The sequence below is a fragment of the Grus americana genome, chromosome 31 (genome assembly GCF_028858705.1).
Source record: "Grus americana isolate bGruAme1 chromosome 31, bGruAme1.mat, whole genome shotgun sequence".
Lineage (NCBI taxonomy): Eukaryota > Metazoa > Chordata > Aves > Gruiformes > Gruidae > Grus > Grus americana.
Genome location: NC_072882.1, coordinates 416,085 through 435,347, shown reverse-complemented (window position 1 = coordinate 435,347; position 19,263 = coordinate 416,085). Strand labels below are relative to the sequence as shown.

The following is a 19,263-nucleotide window of genomic DNA, read 5'->3' as shown; positions in this document are numbered from 1 at the left end:
GTGGGGTGAGGCGGCGCCCCGCCCCCTTTCCTGACGTCACCGAGCGCGGCGCGTGACGTCATGCCACTGCGTCATCCGCCCGGTCACGACCGTGCTTCGGTGTCGCTCGGCTGTGGCGCAGGGCAGCCCTGTGACATCAGCAGGCACTCGGCCACGTGCTATGAGGTCACCGGGGCCTGTGATGTCATCCCACACTCAGCCGCAGGGACTCGAGATTGCCCCGTGACATTGCCCTGGCTCCGCGGTGACGACAGGGGCCCGGGACAGGGCGCGGAGCAGAGCGGCGGGTGACCCCAGGGCATTGCCCCGGCGGCGCAAGGGCCGGGCGGCAGCCGAGGGGCCGGGACCCCCACGAGCGCAGCGCTGCCGCACCGGGCGACATGGGGCCGCGGGCTGATCGGCAGCTGCTGGGGGCCGCCTCCACCCCAAGGCCGAGCCGCGGCAGGTGGACACCGGACACGAGGGAGCTCGAGGCGCCGCGGGGACACGTGGGGACACGCGGGGCCCCCCCTTTCCCGCGCACGGGAGCGAGTCCTGCCCTCGGGTGGGCCCGCGGCATGGCCACCGCGCGGCCCCTTTATTGCCTGCAGCAGGGACGGGGGTTCCCAAAACTGGCCCCGGATGCCCAACCACCTCGCCCCGGTGGGGACGGCTGAGCCCCGGTGTCCCCCCGGCAGCGGCAGAGGAAGGTCCCCGGCTGGCAGCCTGCCCGCTGGAATGTCCTGGCAGCAACGAGGACGTGGCCCTGGCCCCCACAGCCGGCCCATCGGGGAGCAGGGCTGGTGTCCCGGTGCCCCCAGCACCGCAGCTGCAGCGGACAGACAGTGAATAAATAGGACGAGAGCACCAAATGGGGCGAGGCGGTGTCTGCACCGGCTCCGGAGCCACCGTCTTCCCCGGCACGTCTGCCTGTCCCAGCGGGGGGAGCGGGGGGGAGGTGAACCAAGAGGTAGGGGACGTCTGGCCGGAGCCTGGCGCCATCCTGGTCCCACGAGGCCACCGGGGCAGGTTGGCACCGTCCTGCCGTTTGCGTCACAGCTCGTCGTGCGGGATGTGGAGCGCGTGGTCACACAGGTCTGCAGTGACAAAGGCCGGCGCTCTCAGGATGTGGCAGAGCCCCAGCAGCACCCCCAGCCCGGGAGCGGGGACCTCTCCCCAGCTGCCCGTCCCTGCCCGCAGCGCAGGGATGAGCCACGCGCGGAGCACCAGGGCTGGGCACAGCCACGACCGCGCCAGGGGACACCTGCGCTTCCCCTTCGCTTTGTTCTGGGGTTAATGAGAAACGCGGCTGTTTGGACAGAGTTGCCGGCCCAGCACTTCCCCGGGTCCAGCACCCGCAGCCGCCTGCCAGACCCACACCAGCCCAGGGCAGGCAGGGTGCAGGCAGCGGGTGCCCAGGCAGGCAGGCTGAGCCCTGGGAGCCGCCGGCAGCACCGCGGGACCCCCGGGACCCCCCTGGGGAAGGAGCATTTTCCCTGCCACGTGTGCCAGGTACAGAAGTGACCTGCCCTGGCCCGGCCCTGGGGCACAGGTAACGAACATGGGCCGTGTTCATTAATAGGGAAGCACAAAGGTCGCGGTGTGCCCTGACCCCGGTGTTTGCGAGCTAGAAATAGCCCTGTGGGAAGAAAGACGCCGCGGGGCGGGCACCCGGCCGTTGGCTGCGCGAGGATCCCTGCACCGAAGCAGCCAATGGAGCCGGCGTGGCAGCTGCCCTGGCTCGGCCCCAGGCAGCGTGCACCTGGTCGGGCAGGGCATCCAAAAAAAGCTGCAGGCAGCTCCAGCAGGCAGCGGGGGCCAGGCGCCGGGCTGGCAGTGCGGGCAGCGGGGAGGTGCACCCTGGTGCCGGGCTGCTGGAGAGGGCCAAGGGATTCGGGATTTCAGGGAGGACCTGCAGCTTCTCCGCATCCTCCCTGCTCCGGGCCGGCAGCTCCTCCTGTCTCAGCACTGATGGAGCAGCTACGACCCCCCAGGGCGGCAGGAGAGACCCCTCCCCGGGCCAGCCCAGCCCTGCTCACCCGTCCGCTTGCTGCAGAGCCGGTCCTTGACGTTGTCAGCCTCGTGGGAGAGGAATTCGATCAGTTCATCCTCGTACTCCTCGGCGATGCTCTCACACTGCAATGGGAGCCACCCACGGGTCAGCCAGCGACCGCGTGGGGCTGGGCAATGCCGACAGCACCCGGGGGAGCCCAGATCCGGGCCCCGCACCCACCACCCCAGCCCAGGAGCAGCCTCCTCCCCTCCAGCCCCGGGAAGGGCCAGGGGAAGTGGCTGGGAGCTGGTGGGACCAACTCGTCCCTCGAAGGGCAGCAGCTGCCCAATGCAGGTGGCACCTGCCACCCAAAACCTGTGCCAAGCCCCAACAGCTGCCAGAGGCCCTGGTCCCCGCACGCACCGCAAACTTCAGACTAGAAGCCACATCTCCGTCGATTTTGACCCCAGAAAGGTCCATCTTGGTCCCATCGTGGGAGATCACCCGGACGTAGCTCTTGCGGTGCGTGGACGGATCCACTTTTTCCCCGTATTCCTTCATCTTCTCGCACACCCGCTCCAGCAGCTCCGTCAGGTGTGCCTCTGACCGGGCATAGGGCACCTGTGGCACGAGCGTGAGACCAGTGGGGTCAGGCCTTCAAGTGTGACAGCGGAATGGGAACACTGGGCCAGCGCCCGTCCCCGGGGAGCACCAAGAAATGGTCAGATGCCTCCACGGATGCCCTGGGAACGCTCTGGGGCTGCACTGGCGATAGGCAGCAGAAGAAGCTGAGGCACAGGAAACGGGGCTCACCCAGCCCACGCAGAGCACCCGAGGTGGGTCCGAACCCTCCCTCGTCTCTCCCAGTCTTCACCACGCGGCTGCTGCCCCACGTCAGGCTGGCCCTGCTCCGCCACAGCCTCTACCCAACCTCCGTGTGCCGCAGGCAGGTCTCACCTCCACGACTGACTGGCTGCCGTCGGGGTTTATCCGGAAGGAGCCCATCTGGATGGTTTTCCTGGGGTCGACTTGGGCGATCTCCCACTCCAGCTCGTCCACCAGCGCTCGGCACGCTGCGGAGGACACAGGCTGTCAACAGCCCGGAGCTAACGGCGCTGCCTGACCCCATACCAGCCCCTGGCACCAACAGACCTGCGGCTGCCCAAAGCCGCCGGGAGTAACGTGCGTAACCGGCGCAGGTGGGTACGACAGGTCTGCGGGGAACGGGTCCCCGAGGCGCCCTGTGGCACGTCCGCCTGTCCCCGAGCAGGGTGAGTATGGGTCGGCGGCAGAGGTCGCAGGACAAATGGGTCCCAACCACCACCCCAGCCCCGCACCACTGTCCCGTCCCACCGCACCTCCGCAGTGCAGGTCCTGGCTCCGGCGGGCGCAGGCTGTGGGCAGCAGCGCAGCCAGGGCCATGGCGAGGCAGAGCGTGGGTGGGATCCAGCCCCTCATCCTCACAGCTCCGCTGCAGGGTGACCTGCGGGCACAGGCAGCTCTAGCGCCGGCGGCCCCTGTGTCCCCACACCCCGTCCCGCCGAGCCCTGGCAAAGCCCATCCTCAGCGAGGCTGCATCCAGCTCCCCGGGACCCCCGTCCCCCCCAGAGCCCCGCTGCCTACAGGGCTCTGCCCGCGGCATTCCCCTCCCCGATCCCTGCTGAGCCCCGTCCTCTGCCGGGGCCGTCCCTGACTCTGGACACCACAGGGACCCCTCCCCTACAATGCTGAGCCCAGTGGCCCCTATGGAGCCCCCCCCGCTATAGGGTCGGGCCCTGATCCCCTATGGAGCCCCCCCCGCTATAGGGTCGGGCCCTGATCCCCTATGGAGCCCCCCCCCGCTATAGGGTCGGGCCCTGATCCCCTATGGAGCCCCCCCTGCTATAGGGTCGGGCCCTGATCCCCTATGGAGCCCCCCCTGCTATAGGGTCGGGCCCTGATCCCCTATGGAGCCCCCCCCCGCTATAGGGTCGGGCCCTGATCCCCTATGGAGCCCCCCCTGCTATAGGGTCGGGCCCTGATCCCCTATGGAGCCCCCCCCCGCTATAGGGTCGGGCCCTGATCCCCTATGGAGCCCCCCCCCGCTATAGGGTCGGGCCCAGGCCCCTGTGGAGCCCCCTCCCCTACAGAACCACGTCCCCAGCCCCTGTGGAGCCCCTTCGCCTCTAGGGCCGAGTCCAGAGCCTCCCCCCGAGCTCCCACCCCTACAGGGCGGCGCTCGCAGCCCCGCGGAGCCCCCCGCAGCCCCCCACCCCACAGGGCCTTGCCCGGAGCCCCGCACCCGGCGGGCCCGGCCGAGCCCCCAGTACCGCGCCGCTCTCCCGTCCCGCTCCGCCGCCCCGGCCTGCTGCCCCGGGGCTGCCCTCGGCGCCGCCTGTCCCGGCGCGCCCCTCCGCTCGACCCGCCGCGCGGAAAGACCCATCGGAGAGGGCGGCGACCGAACCGATCTGGGCGACGGAGCCGATCAGGCCGGCCGAGGCGGCTCCGTACCCCGCGGCGGGGCCATCCCGTGCGCAGGCAGCGCCGCGGGCAGCCCGGGGCGAGCACCGAGGGCCCCGGCGCTGCCAGGACCCGGCCCGCGTGGCGCTCGGCCCTCGCGGGGGCGGGGCTTGAGATGACCCCGCCCCCACGGCCGCCCCGGCCCCGCCCCCGGCCCCGCTCCTGCCAGCCGTAATCCCGGTACCGGTACCGCTCCTCCCAGCCGTGCTCCCGGTACCGGTACCGCTCCTGCCAGCCGTAATACCGGTACCGGCACCGGTACCACTCCTGCCAGCCGTAATACCGGTACCGGTACCGCTCCTGCCAGCCGTAATACCGGTACCGGTGCCGGTACCGCTCCTGCCAGACGTGCTCCCGCTCCTCGCCCCGCCCGGCCTTTCCCGCGCTCTGTCCCCGGTGCCAGCCCCGGTCGGGTCCCGGGTCTTTCCTGCCGTGTGCCCGGTGCCGGTCCCTAAACCCGCGGCCCCGGAGCCAAGGAGGAGGCGGCGGCACGGTTGTCCAAAACTGCTTTATGAGGGCGCCCGGGCCGGCGGGCGAGGCGGGGGTGGGGGGGGCCGGCGATTCCCGGTACCGGCAGGGAGAGGGAGTCCCGGGGCGCCGGGCCCCGGGGGAGGGGGTCGGGCGGGGACAGCCCCGTCCCCGCTGCTGGTTCCAGTTCCACGTGTGTCCGCCTCCCTCGGGGGGGGTCCCGGCGCTGCTCCCGGCCGGGTCACAGGGCCAGTACGGGGGGGTACACGGCCCCATCTGCCGGAGACAAAGCGGGGTGAGGGGGCGGCGGGGGGGCGCGGGGGGCGCGGCGGGGGCGATGCCTTACGCTTGGGGCTGCTCTGGCTGTCGGGCTCGGGCACCTTCCAGTCCATCTTGCGTCCCTTCTCGTAGAGGCCCTTGAGCACCTTGCGGAAGTCCTCGGGCTCGGCGCCCCGCGGGCTCAGCTCCAGGTACTTGCGGTAGAGCTGCAGCGCCGTGCGGGCGTCCTCGATGCTGTCGTGGGTCTCCCCCTGGATCTTCAGGTCTGTGGGGAGAGCCCCCCCCCCCCCCCGGTCAGGGAGGGGGCTGGCAGGGTCCCCGGGGTGGGGGGGGGGGGTGTCTGCCCCCACTCCTGCCCCTCCGGACTCTGAGGGTACGGCCACTGACCCAGGAAGTACCAGGCGAGGAAGCGCAGGGAAATCATCCTCTTCCTCGGGATGTGGAACAGGTACACGGTGTCGATCACCTGGTCCTTGGGCACCTGGAAAGCAGAGAGGGTCCTGCGGCCAGGGCAGGGGGGCTACTGGGGAGGGGTGTGTCTGGGTTTCGGCTGAGATAGAGTTAATTCCCAGTTAATTCCCTTCCTAGGAGCTGGTAGAGCGCTGTGGTTGGGGGTTAGTGTGAGAACAGCGTTGGTGACACGGATGGTGGCGGTTGTTGGTGGGTGGTTGTGTCTACCCTAAGTCAAGGACGCTGCCTGTGCCGCCCAGCACCCCTCAGACCCCGGGTTGAGGGAGGGGGGCTCGGCGCTGTCACCATCAGGTTGATGACACGGAAGTCCTTCTGCAGCCCATGGCCCACGAACTTGACTCCCACGTCAATGAGGAAGCGAAGCTTCAGGTAGGTGGATTTGAGAGTGGTGAGGTGCTTGGAGGAGATCTTGGCATCCAGGTCTCCTGGCTTGATCCCCGAGTACTGGGTCAGGTAATCCACCACCTGCGGAGACCGGGGCCCAGGGAGGTGGGCTGGGAGGGCTGAGGAGCAGCTGCAGGGGTCTGCCCCCTCCCCGAGTCCCCACCAGCATCCCGGGGACGGTGCTGGCATCGTTGCGGGAGGCAGAACAGGTCTGTGCCCTCCCTGCAGGGCTGGGGAGCCACGCGAGTTTGGACAGAGGCCCCGTACCTGCTCTTGGGTGGAGATATAGTCGTCAATGAAGGGGACGCCCTCGTTAGGACCCTGCCCACGCACGCACGTGATCCTGGCCACCGACATCTGGCTGGGCTTGATGGTGGATTTGGTCCCGTCGCTGCGGAGCTCGGCCTCCTCCTGCGACGGGCGAGAGGAGAGCTCGGTGACCGACAGCTCCCACGGTCCCCACGGGGACCGAGGACAGCTGGAGGGGCTGCCCCTGCACCCCGTCCCCCCGTCCCCTGCTACAACGGACGCCTGACCTCGTTCAGCGTGACGAACTCGGCATCCAGCCCCACCAGGTCGCCCGCCTGCGGCATCTCGCTCAGCATGAGGGGGATGAAGGTGGCGTGGCACTTGCGCTGCTTGCGAGCCAGGGAGGCCTCCGCCAGCAGCACGCTGGCTTCGATGGGGTTCTTGACTGCAGGAAAAAGGGGAAGGGAGCTCAGCCGCGAGCCGGCGTCGCTGGCCACACGGCCACTTCCACCCCAGACACTCACTGACGAGGTTGTACTTGGCGTTGAGGTTCCTCCGGGCGTAGTACAGGATAGCTGGCACCTTCCAGCTCATGTCGAACTGCACCGCCTCGCACTGCAGGGGAGGGGGGGGACAGTGTAGGGGAGGGGGGGGAGCCCTCCACAGGGTTCCTGCAGCCATGGTCTCACCCCGACGCCCGGCCGGAGCCCAGCCCTGAGCGCTCACCTTATCCACGGGCTCGATGAGGAAGTCGTTGAAGAGGTACCACTGCTGGTGTGTGACGCCCTGGGGGGGAGAGGCACCAGCACTGCCTTAGGGGCCCCCCCCAGGCAAGTGCAATGACTCCTCTACCCAGTTACCAAGGAAAGAGGGGGGTGACGATGCCATGTGGGAACTCCTGCCCTTCCTGGGACACCGTGGGGAAATCCCTGCTGGCCTGGGTGGTGATGATGCGTACGTAAAGCACTCGGGCTGGACAGGCACGGTCTCTGCCTGACTCCTAACCAAAACTCCACAGAGATGCAACAGATAAGAACAATAAGAACAGGGATGCAGCCTTGACACACTCTGGGAACTCCTGGCTTGGGCATCTCCACCAGACAACAGGACTGCCCAGACCAGCACCCTTTCCTCAGGAAGGAAGATGACGTCCCAGCCCTTATCTGGAAGCACAAGGACAAGCTGGCAATGGGCCCGTGACCCAGGAGGAACCAGCCTGAGCAAGCGTGGGAAGAGCTCTTCTTCAGCCCTCCCCTCCCTGGAAGGTGCCTGAGCAGCACTTGGCCGTTCAGGGCTGCCTGGCACGTTCAGCCGAACGCTCGACGCTTGACCGAGAGACCCAGAACGGGTCCGTTAAACGACCCGGCCCTGGAGCAAGCCGTGGGTGAGAACGCCTCGGCCAGGCAGGGCTCCCGGGGAGCAGGGCTGCTCTTGGCAGCCTGTGGGCAGGAGAGCACCCGTGCCGCAGGGCTTCTCACCTCCTTTCTTTGGTGGTAGGTCTCTCCCACTTTGATGTGCCCCACCAGGCTGCCCCCTGTGCGGGAATCCAGGATGTGGACGACGGTGGCCATTAAATCGTAGATATAGACTGACTCGGGGTCGTCGGTCGGGCTCAGCTGCAAGAGGAAGCGGCCCGCGGGGAAATGTCAGAGCCCCGATTGTCTGCCGGGCAGCTCCCAGGCCTCGACCTAAAGCCCAGAGCTTGGACGCGCTGTCTCACCACCAGCCCAGAGGTTTCCATGCTCACACGAGGTGTCTCTGAGACAGCCTCGTTATCTCTCGCCTACACACGCTCAGCAGAAAGCGGTTCTGAAGCAGTTCTGCTCCCGCAGCCCCACGTGCACGCAACCACGTAGCCCCAGAGGGATGTCATCAGCCTTTACCTCATCGTTCTCACTCCAGTTGCAGACATCTAGCTCCTTGCTTTTGGTCAGCCTCATCTTGATGGCGTGGGGGATCCAAATGTTCTTCAGTTCCTCCACAGAAGGATACGAATGCCCCGTGTCAGGGTTCCCCAGCTCCTTCCTGCAGGCAGAATCACAGAAGGCCGAGTCGGAGGGAGTCACGAGGTGTCGTCCAGGCCAACTTCTCTGGGGCAGAATCCCCACCACCGCACCCACCCACCAGCCTACTCCTAAACCTTCCAGAGAGATGGAGAAGCCAGAGCTGCACCACTTCCCTGCAGCTGCCTAGAGCAGGACCCTGGGAAAGGTGGTCAGAAGGGGCCGATACGCGGTCCTGGGTCTTTTGTCAGTCTGAAAAGGGAAGGGGAATGAGGGCTGGGGGCTCAAAAGTGGGTCAGGAGGTGGATTACAAGGGTATCTGAAGGGGATGCTGCGCAGAGCGCCCATACAGGGTCACAGTCTCAGAGCAGCAACGAGATTGTTCCAGTTCAGAGCCTGTGAGGAGCTGCAGGCAGGTAGATTATCAAATGAGAAACGGCCCTGAGCTCTCCAGTGCCCAGAGGACACCCCAGAAGGCGTCACTGCTCAGAGTCGCCACCCCAGGAACGGTCACCTACCACTCTCCAAGAGAGATTTCTTTGCCTTTGGTGATCTCAAAGCCTCCTCTCTTCATCATGGCTCTCTGAAAGGCATACTGGCAACGAAACACAGGCAAGCGTCAGCGTGGAGCGACAGGCTGGGCTTGGGAACATGTGGGTGACAGCCAGGCCAGAAGTGGGGAAAAGACAGGGAAAAAGTCGGTGACAGGGAAAAAGACAGCAAGGGAAACCCAACTGTCCGCCCACTCTCTGCTGGGCTTGTGCTCTGGGAAGCGGGCAATGCCTTGCTGCTCCTAGGTCCTGGGGGAGTGGGGGAATGAAAGGGTGACTCTACTGCAGTCCCATCAGCCTTGTCACAGCAGGAGATCTTGTCTTTTCCAACTCGAAATGCACGGCTCGTGCTACAAGCATGACCAAATACCAACACGTCCTCTGTAAACAAAGCAGGGTGACGCTCAGGTGGAGAGCAAGAGACTGTTAGAGACAGCGAGATCAGAGTGAAAACACCTCCGCAGAACTGGACACGCAGCAAACCCCGTGTGCCAGGGAGAACAAGCCTGCTTCTGCCCCAAAGTGTCTCCCCCACCTCAGCCTGTGTTTTCCAGAAATCTGCCTCCTTGGAGCTGTTCACCTCACAGTTAATGACCAGGACGTCCGGCAGGCAGCGGATGTTCCGGGTCTGGACCTGCAGAGAGAGCAGGAGATGGAAGCCGGGCAGGGCCAAGAGCCCCAGAGAGGCTCAAAACCGGATTCAGCACTTGCTACCCTCTTCCCTCCTCCAACGCCTTGGCCTGCAGAGCTTCCTCCCCCCTGCCTGGCCGGGTTCCTGGTAGCTGGGGGGTCCCGCAAGAGCAACCGAGGCAGGGAGCAGGCTTGCCGCCTCAGCGCAGGTGTGCTGAGCTCCCGGGGTGGGGGGTTCCTCTCTGCCCCCTACCCCGGGGGGATTCAGCTGGGATCCGCGTGACCTGCAAGACGCGTTCCAGCGTTTGCACAGCCCAGGAAATACCCCACGCCACGCCAGCTCGCCATCCAGCCCAGGAACCGAATCTCCAGCATCTGCTCAGGAGGTTCCCCACTGACTAATGGAGAAACTGGCCCCGCTCAGGCGGCGGCATGGGGCGCTCGTGCCCTTCTCCCACACCCCCTTGTCGCCCGTGAAGCGTCACGTGCTCGCGCACCGCTCCCAGCCTCACCGTGGGCTGGTACTTCTCACAGTTCTCGCACCAGGCTTGTGTGTTCTGCTCCAAGCAGATGCTTCGCTTTAAAATTTGGGCAAACTCATAATCTTTGACCGGCTTTTCTGAAGAGAGAAAGGAGAATAACGTCACCTCCCAACACACAAATCTTTACCAATTTAGCTCAGCCAAACCTCTGGGGTTTTCCTCACAACCACCAGCGAGAAGGTCAACCCCTAAATCTGCCTTTCTGTAGCCAAAACCTTGGCTGGTTGGAAACCCACCACTAGACCTCGGCTGCCAGGTCTGCCGCAGCCCGGGCCAGACCACTGCAGAAGCTCCTCGCTGCAGGTATCTATCACCAGGAAAAGTCACGGCTCATCCATACGGATAACGAACCCCACCGGGCCGGGGAAACTCAGCAGCGTTAAACGTGCCAGGCCCTGCCCTGCCCAACCCTGCCTGTTACCAGTGCTCTCGGGGTAGGAGAGGGTGAAGAGCAGCGTGGAGGACACACGGACGGTTTCCTTGCCGCAGCGACACATGCTGCAGTTCTCCATCTCGCAGCTGAACAGCTGCCCAATAACCGAGTCCCCCGAGGACCCAAAGCTGCTGGAGAAAAAGAGCACTGGGGTTAGCAGGGTCCCGGCAATCCCTGGGCTGGCTGGTACGGTGGGCTAAGCGCTGGGGACCTGCGCATCTCGGGCTGCACGAAGGCTGTTCGGGGCAGCAGCTCTTGGGGAACCATCCGTGGGGCTTTCAGACACAGCGCCCTCTGCGCAGCCCCAGCCCACCAAGCAGGGGGGCTAGGCCTGGTAGGGACAGAGGTTCAGCCCAGGGTTTCAAACCCTGCCATAGGGGTAGCCTGCAGATCCATGTGTCCTCCCACAGCCCTCGGGGCAGACGTGGGTGGCAAGAAAGTTCCTTCCCGAGGGACAGAAGGGGCCTCTGGGAGCCAGCCCCCCTCCCTGGTTCGGTTACTCCCTGTCCTGTCCCCAGGCCAGGGACCTACCTGCTGCCAGCCCCTCGATACGCCTGCGGTCCCTCCTGCTCCTGGGTTTCCTGGTGCAGCTGAGTAAGGATGAAACGGTTCCAGCTCTGAATCAGCCGCCCCAGGTTCACCTTCCCTGTGGCTTCGTCCGAGTCAGCAAGGATCAGCCCCAGTGCCGAAGCCTCTGGGATTGTGCGGAAAGCCCGCAAAAAGTTGCTTCCCTGGGGATGGGGCAAGAGCGGCATGTCACCGAGGTCAAGTGACAGGAGTTTCCACGCAGTCTGATGCCATCACCCGAGAACCCGGTGCCACCCGTCTCCCCGCTCCTCTGCGATCTCTCTGACCAGCCCAGCCAGCCCAGCCTGCCGGCCTCACACCACGCCTGGGCTCACCACGGACCTGGCAGGGGTCTCCTCGGGACAGGTCCAGCATGTGGAAGAGCAAGCCCAGCTCGCAGCCCAGGCAGAACTCCTTCTGGCACAGGTGGTTCTGCACCAGGCAGCGCACCGGCTCCAAGAAATACAGCACCTGGCAGAGAGGGAGCAGTCAGGGGAGATCCCGGGGGCCGCGGTGGCCCGGGCAGGGCCGGGGCATCTCCCACCTGGATCGTCTCCCACCTGGATCATGCAGTTGCAGTAGGCATTGGGGATATGGGGCTCCAGGCCTGCAAACAGCGTCTTGTTGTAATGCTTGAAGTCAAAGTCTTCCAGCCCCAGCTTGGAGTATTTGATTGTGACCTGAGCAGAGACGCGACGTGTTAAACAAACACCTTCCCGTGTCGCAGGATGCCAGTGAAACGCCTAGGTGCTCCCCACAGAGACAGGGGCAGGTGCTTGGGCCCAGGCGGGTCCATCGCCCCAGACAAGCCCAGCCTGGGGACTCCCAGCCAGCCCCCGCTGTGCCCCAGAGCAGCCCTGGAGTGGCCACTACCTTCCTGTACTTTTTGGCCACCATGTAGAGGTGAGGCTCCTCTTCCCGCCCAATCGGGGACTCGGGGACTTGGCTGAAGCTGTCGAACTCATTGTCTGTCTCTTTTAACCGATAGGGAATCTGTGAGAGGGAAGGGAAGGGAAGAGCGGCTGAACCCTGAGGCGGAGTGAAGCACCACATACTGAAACAAGCAACTCCCGGGCTTTCCTGCCTCCCCGAAAGAGCAAAGGAATAAACCAGAAAGGAGCGGGGCCCTCCCTTAACCTGCACGAGGCCTCCACACCTTCCTTCTTACAAGGGACTTATCACTGTGGGAAACTACAGCGGCGCTGCGGGCAAGGGCGAAACACAGCAGTGTTTTCCCAAGGGCGAGGGACGTGCCGTAAACCTCCGAACCGGACAGCTCACACCTTTCCTACCGCAGAGCGAGTTATCGATACAACTGGGCTTCTGGCCCGAGGAGGGGGGGGACTCCAGCCCACCCCCAGGGCTGGCGCACCCGCTGACACTGCTGAAGAAAACCCATCGCTTCCAAACTACACGCCTGCCTCCTGCGACACCCCGAGCAAGAGAAATTAATCTCTCGCCCATCCCGAGCCCCGCAGAAAGCTCCAAGGTTGTTCAACATGCAGCGAGAGCTCCATCCCTCCCTGGATTGCAGCCCCCCACCGTTGGCAGAAGTACCCCTCGCCCCGCACAATCCCCTCCTGAGAGCGGGTACCTGGTTGCGGAGCTTGGTCCTTGGGTTTGGGGCGTAGCCGATGAACCCCACTTTCTTCATGGTGCGCAAAATCTCAGGATCTACCGGAGGGGCTCGCCTGCAAAGCACGGTGCAACTCAGAGGCTGCTCTGGTTGGCAGCATCGTTTAACCGAGGGCCTTGCTGGGTGTGCTTAGGGACCCACCAGCAGGTCACGAGGGTTTTCCCCACTCAGTCCTTCCCCCAACTTCATTTTCTGACACAACAAAAGACCCGGGCCACGCCAGAACAAGGCAGCAGGGCTGAGCACAGGCGTGTTTGGGACAGGGCTCAGGCAGAGGAAAAACGAGTTTCCACACAGGCAGAACGCAGCCGGGATCCCACTGGGAAGACGGAGGTTTGACCGTACCCTACCGTCTTCAGACCTGCCCAGTCACTGCACCTCAGCGGTTAAGCTCCACCATGGGGAACTTATCTTGCATTTCACAGGGCATGTGATGAGGAAGGGCAGTGCCAGCCACGAGATGAGGGAGCAGGGGGAGCAACAGAGCCGCTCTCCCGCTCCCAAGACCCGGGGAAGGAGGGGGATGCCTGCCAGGGCCAGCTTTTTCTGTGCTGCTTTTCACCGGGAGAGACTGGCAAATTACCGGGGTGCCGGGGCAGAGTTGGCAGCGGGCCAGTCGGAGAGCAGGGTGTCGCTGGTGAGCGGCACGGGGATGAGCGAGAGCGGCACGAGGTCCTGGTTCCAGTCCAAGTGGGGCAGCGTGTCCACGATGCAGGGCAAGGCAAAGTCGGTCTCCCGGGAGTAGGCGTTGAAGGTGACCTCCGGGGAGTCGGCCCAGAGGTGGACGCACCCCTCCGAGTCGCCGAACGCCAGAGCCTGCTTGCTGGCCGAGACGTCGAAGGTCATGATCAGGGGCCCAACGGTGTTCACGTGGAAGATGTCGGCGGGGTTGGCGAGGCCGGTGGGCTCGCAGAACTGGCACTGACCTGCACGAGAGGGAAGCGCAGAGCAACGTGGCACCAGGGAGCACACGGGCGGGCCAGCACGCAGTGACCCGGCACGCCTCTCGCTTATGGGGCCGTTTGAACCAGATGGACACGGATCGAGGGTGCTCAGCCAACTCTGTCCCACTGGGATTTGACCTGGAGCCCGGGGGGTGCTGGGACTGTGACCCCGCTCTCGCCAGGGGAGCGGAGCCCAGCCGGGTTGGGGGATGTGGCTTCGCCCACCTGTCTGGGAGATGATGGCCAGGCGGGAGGTGTAGGTGGGGATGAAGCGGAGGAAGAAGGGGTCGATGTGGACCTGCAGCGGCGTGGTGGCCCGCATCATGCGCAGGTCGTACACCTTCAGGAAGCGGTCGCAGGCGAGGCCGTTCATTCGGCTGGAGAAGCCGCAGGTCACCAGCAGGTTCCCGTGGACGTCAAAATCAGACAAGCTGCCCGAATACGCGTCAAATTCATGCTCCACCACAAACGTGCGCAGATCCCGCAGGGAGACCTGGGAGGGTAAGACGGGGGCGCTGGGTGCTGCGCAGGCAGCTGCCGGCTACTTGGAAGCCCCTTGAGCTCTGGGAAAAGCTGGACGCCAACTCCGGGGTATCCCAGAGAGAAGCCGAACATCAGCAGGGCTACCGGGTAGGACAGGGCTGGTGTTACCTTCCCTGAGGTGTGCCCGCAGAAAAAGAAGCGGTTTGATTGCCTCATGATGGTGATGCCAGGAACCTCCACGGTGTACTGGGAAAGAGGGAGAAGAGTGGGGTGAGCGGGGTTGAGCCCCAGAATAAAGCACCTCCCCGCAGCAGGGAGCGGCCCCCAGCCCGGCCGTACCTTCTGCGTCTCCTGGACGGTGTTGAGGTCTATCTCAATGACGTGGTTCTGCAGCCCGCCGACGAGCAGCGTGCTGGTGTCCGTCAGCAGGAGACTGTGCATGTCCTCAGACTCGTCCATGCTGCGGGAGAGCAGAGAGGACAGCCCTTGCACTCCTGCCCAGCTCGGGGTGGTGGCGGGGAAGGGGGTGAAGGATCTGCCCTGGCCCTCTCCCACATCTGGCTTTACACTGCGGGCAGAGGGGCTGGGACCACCTCCCCCAGCACAGCGGCAGCTCACGGGGCTGGCACAACCCGCCTGCTGCCAGGGAAAGGCACTCACAGGTAGTCAAAAATGATGAGACCCCCGCGTGACATGTACTTCAGGTTGGTTTTGGTGAGGAAAAGGACACCGTTCTCCAGGCTCTGGATCTGGCGGATGTCGTCACTGCTGTTCACTTGGAAGGAGGAGTATCGCTCCAGTGTCGGGCCGAAGAAAGAGGTGGCGTGGCCCTAAAACCAGCCGGGATGGGCTCGTCAAGTCCGGCCCCAGCTTTGCTCGGACGTGACACGGGCAAATACCGCTCCCCTGCACCGGCTCCCGAGTGGAGGCAGGCTATCAGCTGCCTTACGGCCTCAGCCAGCCTACGGGGGGGGTCCTGCCCCCCTGCATGCCCCTAACTGCTCAGACCTTTCCCTTTCAGGCAGATACACGCAGACATGAGTAAAGAACCAAAAGCTCCAACAGCCCCAAACATCAAGGCAGTGAAGTTCCTTGCAAAACGCCAAGAGGCTCACACTCCGAGGTGCATCAACCACCGCCGGGCAGAAGCTCGGCACCGGTGCAGCACAACCCCGGTTTGAGCAGGACTCTCCGGCTCGGCCCCACAGCCAGCTTGCCCCCAGCTGGTTGCAGCAGGCAGGTGTCGGGCAGCGAGAGAGGCGCAGACAGCCCAGCTCGCAGCAGAGACCCTCCCTGCCCCGCTCCTGGAGCGGGCACCTACCCCGTGGTTCCCAACCCACAGCATCTCTTCGTGCAGGTCGAAATGGGAGACGGAGACGGGCACCCCCACTTCGGAGACGGCGGTGTGCAGCTCGCTGTACATGCCCTCCATGAGGTGCACTGACTCCGGCACCGCGATACCCTCTAACGGTACCCCCTCGGGATCCAGCTCCACGTTCTGCAGCAAGCTGGGGTTGAGATGGGGGTCCAGGACGGGGTCCAGCGCAGGGTGCAGGGGGGGAGCATACTCGGCAAGGGAGGGGTCGAGACCTTCAAAATTCATGGTGAAAACCAGCGTCTCCCTTTGAAACAGAAAAGGAACTAAGTCGGTCAGTCAGAAACACCAGGGCCTCGCGATTCTTAGAATCGGCAGCAGAGGCCCGGTGACTCCGAGGGATGGAAAAGGTGGCTGGAATCTCCAGTGAGTGTAAGGTGCAGCGCTCCGGCCGGGGGGCACCGGCAGCCCCGAGCCCACACAGGCAGCGGGGCCCGTAAAGTCCCTTCCCCGGGACGCACTCAGTGCCCCGTCACGGCCCTGAGCTGCCGGGGGAAGGAGCCCGCAGCAGCCCCGGTGCACTGGGCAGCTTCCCCAGGGGGGAATCGCTCCCGGGGCACCGGCCACGCTCCCTCCGAGCCCTCCCCGCCCCCCCCCCCCCCCGCGGGAGGCGACGGGCCAGCTCCGCACCCGCCTCCTTTATCTCCGCAGGCCGATACCGAACCCACCGGCAGTATCGGCTGCCGCAGAGCCGCAGCCGTTGGCGGCGGGGCCGGGCGGGGCAGGGCAGGGCACGGGGAGCCCAGGCCCAGCCCCAGCCGCGGCCGTTGCGGGGCCCCCGCTCTCACCGCCGTGCTCCGAGCCCCGAGCCGCCACCCACAACCCCCCGCGCTCCGGCCAAGCATCCCACAGTGCTCCGCGCCCCGAAGCGACGGCGGCCGTTACCCACAGCGCCCCGCGCCCGCCGTTACCGAGCAGCCGCGGGTAGAGCCCCTCCGGGGCCGCACTCCCGGGCTCGTCCCGCTGCGCCGCCACGGCCCGGGCCGGGGCCGCCGCCACCGCCCCTCCAGCCGTCGCTATGGCAACCGCGCCCCCCCCCGCGCGCCCTCCCGGTAAACCGGCCCGCCCCCCCGGACCGGAGGACCAATGGCAGCGCGGAGCCGCGGAACGCCGGCCAATTAGCGCCTGAATGAGGCGGGACTAAGCGGCGCGGCGGGTGGCGTGCCGGACGGCGCGGCGGAGGGGACAAAAAGACTCAAATTGGCCATTTCGGGGCGGGGGTGTTGGCGTGTGGCGGGCGCGGCCCCCGGGGCGACGCCGGGACCGGGACCGGGAGAGCCTGGGGCAGAGGGAGCGCTCCGGGACGCCCCTCGGGCCCCTCCGCCCCCCAGCACCACGCAGACCCCAAGGCGCTGCCCACCGGCTGCGGCACCTGCGGCTCTGCAGCGTCCCACCGGGCCCGCGGGTGTCACGCAGCGTCCCCTGGCACCCCACGGGATCCCAGCTCGTCCCACGGGGTCCCACAGCGGTGTCCATCGGATCCCAAAGTGTCCCCAAATGCCCCACAACGGCCCACGCTTGTCCCCCGGCATCCCACCGTGTCCCACCGGGGTCCCACCGGAGTCCCGCGGGGTCCCCAGGGCAGCGCGCCGTGGCCGAGCCGTGATGCTGAGCCCCACCGGCCCCGGCCTCCCGCTCCCAAACCCACCGGGGACACGACGCCACAGGCAGGGAGAGGAGGGCGGGCGCCCCCCCGGCCCCCCGGAGCGGGCTCGGCCCTGGGCCGGTGCCCGAGGCGCGGCCGGTGCGTGCCCGGGGGCCCGGGGAAGGCCAGGGGCAGCCCCGTCGGGCAGGAACGGGAAGAGCCGGAGCCCGCCCCGTCGGGGCCGCCGGGATTGCGGCGCCGCGGGCGGCCCGGCCCGGCGAGGACCGGGGCTGCCGAGACCTGCGGGGCTGCCGGGCGACGCGGGCGGGGGAAGCCCCGCCGGGACACCGGGGCCCCGGGGAGCCGCCAGCCGCCGCGCCGGAGCCGGTCCGGCTGATTGCCCGGTGTGGCGGGGCGAGGGGCAGCGGGGGACACCGGGGGACACACCGAGGGGACAGCGGGGAGCACGCCGAGGGGACACCGTCGAGGCACCGCCGGGCTCCGGGGGGGGGTGTCTCGCCCGGGCTCCCGGTGCGCTCGGCGGGGCGGCCCAGGTGCGCCGGGCGGGGGGGTCCCGGGGCGCGGGGGGGGGGGTCCCGGGGCGGTCGCGGTGTCCCGGTCCCGCCCGTGCCGCTGCCGCCGCGGTGCCCCCGGGCGCGGAGCCACCAGGAACTGCCCCGGGTTTTCCTGCCCGTCCCGTCCCGTCCCGGCGCCGCGCGGCGCGGGGCCGGGCACGACGGGGCGCAGCCCGGGGACCCCGGCCCGGTATCGGTTCTGCTTTCGGGGGAGGCGGCGATTTCGCAGTAACGGGGGGCGGGTGCCACCTGCCCCGGGGATTCCCCACCACCCCACCCCATAAGAGCCCGGTAGCCGCGCCGGTGGCGGCATCGACCGACCATGGCCCCGCTCCGGCTCCTCTGCCTCTGCCTCCCGCTGCTGCTGCTGCTGCCGCCGCCCGCGGCCCCGGCCCCGGCCCCGGCCCCCCGCACCGACTGGGCCGCCTGCAGGAACCTCTCCCGGGAGCTGTCCCAGCTGGTGTCGACCCTCAAGGAGCCGCACCGGGCCCTGGTGAGCCCCGGGGGGGCTCGGCTGGGAGGGGGGAACCGGGGGTCTGCGGGCATCGGAATGTGCGGGGCATCCCGGCAGGAGGGGTGCCCCCAGGGTGCGGGGTGCCGGGGAGGGGGGGAGCAGGGGACGTGGGGACCCCTCTGACCCCCCCGCTGTCAGGAGGAGATGCGCCTGAGCGAGGAGGACCCCAAGAACTGGCCCCCCCGGATCCGCTGCAGCGACGCCTGCGACCCCTCCACGCTGGACACCAACAACACGGTACTGGGGGACGTGGGGGGGGTCTGGGGCCGCAGTGGGGCAGCCAGGGAGCCTGAGGGTACCCGGGGAGGGGCATGAGCCCGGGGTGCTCTGGGGGATGTGCCCAGGGTTCCCAGGGGTGGCCGGGGGTCCCTGGAATGCTGACACACGTGGCTGGTGGTCCCAGGAGTGCTGGCGGTTCCCAGGGGTGCCTGGTGGTCCCAGGGACACTGAGGGATGTGCCTGGGGTTCCTCAGGGGTGCTGGGGTACCCAGGGGGTCCCAGGGTGCCGGAGGATGCATGTGGGTGGCCCAGGGAAGCTGAGGGATGTTCCTGGGGGTCCCAGGGTGCTGGGATGTGCCTGGGGGTCCCCAGCTCACGCCCCGCTTCCCGCAGCGCTGCCTGCGGCGCATCCTCCAGGGGCTGCAGCACTACCGGGACCTGCTGGGCTCCGACATCTTCACCACCCGCCGCCTGACCAAGCTGGAGGCTGCACTGGACCGGCTCCTGGGCCTCATCCAGGTGAGGGGCTCGGGGGGGGCAGAGGAGCCGGGAGGGAGCAGCAGCCCCCGGGGAGCCTGTTCCCCCCCACAGCTGGTGCCCATCAGCCGCAGCCTCGGGCCCCCTAACCCCGCTCTCCCCGCAGCAGGAGCACGGCCGTCCCCCCCAGCATCCCATGGCCCCCAGCGATACCTGGGCCCACCCGCTGCTGCAGCGCCTGGCACTCCAGCGGCTCCAGTCCTTCACCACCATCATGAGCCGCGTCTTCACCCACAGTGCCAGCCCCCACTGAGGCCGGCCCGGCCACGGCCCCCCCGATTATTTATTCCCCTCCACCCCAAGGGCTATTTATGTGCAATGCTCCCTATTTATCTCGGGTATTTATG

At 66.9% G+C, this 19,263-nt stretch overlaps 3 protein-coding genes across 10 annotated transcripts; 1 reads left to right on the top strand and 2 right to left on the bottom strand.

Moving 5' to 3' along the window:
- Positions 1 to 538: 538 nt before the first annotated feature.
- On the bottom strand, positions 539 to 4,535 carry CNPY2 (canopy FGF signaling regulator 2). Of its 4 annotated transcripts, none has more exons than XM_054807066.1 (6): positions 4,416 to 4,535; positions 3,331 to 3,455; positions 2,930 to 3,045; positions 2,396 to 2,593; positions 2,019 to 2,115; positions 539 to 1,076 (listed from the first exon to the last, which is right to left on the bottom strand). In XM_054807066.1, the coding sequence occupies exons 2-6, from the start codon at positions 3,428 to 3,430 to the stop codon at positions 1,033 to 1,035; spliced, it is 555 nt and encodes a 184-aa protein (XP_054663041.1). In that variant the 5' UTR covers positions 3,431 to 3,455; positions 4,416 to 4,535; the 3' UTR covers positions 539 to 1,032. The 4 variants fall into 4 exon arrangements, with proteins under 4 accessions (XP_054663041.1, XP_054663042.1, XP_054663038.1 ...); XM_054807067.1 differs by having other exon boundaries at positions 4,463 to 4,481; XM_054807063.1 differs by lacking the exon at positions 4,416 to 4,535 and adding an exon at positions 4,282 to 4,413.
- Positions 4,536 to 4,961: 426 nt separating this feature from the next.
- On the bottom strand, positions 4,962 to 16,518 carry PAN2 (poly(A) specific ribonuclease subunit PAN2). Of its 5 annotated transcripts, none has more exons than XM_054807267.1 (26): positions 16,398 to 16,518; positions 15,433 to 15,733; positions 14,772 to 14,941; positions 14,451 to 14,571; positions 14,280 to 14,357; positions 13,854 to 14,121; positions 13,268 to 13,610; positions 12,643 to 12,739; positions 11,922 to 12,041; positions 11,609 to 11,728; positions 11,391 to 11,519; positions 11,013 to 11,212; positions 10,470 to 10,612; positions 10,019 to 10,125; positions 9,412 to 9,510; positions 8,844 to 8,920; positions 8,206 to 8,347; positions 7,801 to 7,938; positions 7,049 to 7,108; positions 6,847 to 6,937; positions 6,610 to 6,767; positions 6,341 to 6,484; positions 5,975 to 6,154; positions 5,606 to 5,699; positions 5,286 to 5,483; positions 4,962 to 5,215 (listed from the first exon to the last, which is right to left on the bottom strand). In XM_054807267.1, exons 2-26 carry the CDS (start codon positions 15,712 to 15,714, stop codon positions 5,181 to 5,183), a joined length of 3,594 nt encoding a protein of 1,197 aa, XP_054663242.1. In that variant the 5' UTR covers positions 15,715 to 15,733; positions 16,398 to 16,518; the 3' UTR covers positions 4,962 to 5,180. The 5 variants fall into 5 exon arrangements, with proteins under 5 accessions (XP_054663242.1, XP_054663241.1, XP_054663244.1 ...); XM_054807266.1 differs by lacking the exon at positions 16,398 to 16,518 and adding an exon at positions 16,117 to 16,291; XM_054807269.1 differs by lacking the exon at positions 16,398 to 16,518 and adding an exon at positions 16,117 to 16,291 and having other exon boundaries at positions 10,470 to 10,609.
- A 1,046-nt stretch (positions 16,519 to 17,564) lies between these two features.
- On the top strand, positions 17,565 to 19,255 carry IL23A (interleukin 23 subunit alpha). Its single transcript, XM_054807276.1, has 4 exons — positions 17,565 to 18,139; positions 18,299 to 18,397; positions 18,773 to 18,898; positions 19,023 to 19,255. Exons 1-4 carry the CDS (start codon positions 17,969 to 17,971, stop codon positions 19,167 to 19,169), a joined length of 543 nt encoding a protein of 180 aa, XP_054663251.1. The 5' UTR covers positions 17,565 to 17,968; the 3' UTR covers positions 19,170 to 19,255.
- Positions 19,256 to 19,263: the final 8 nt, after the last annotated feature.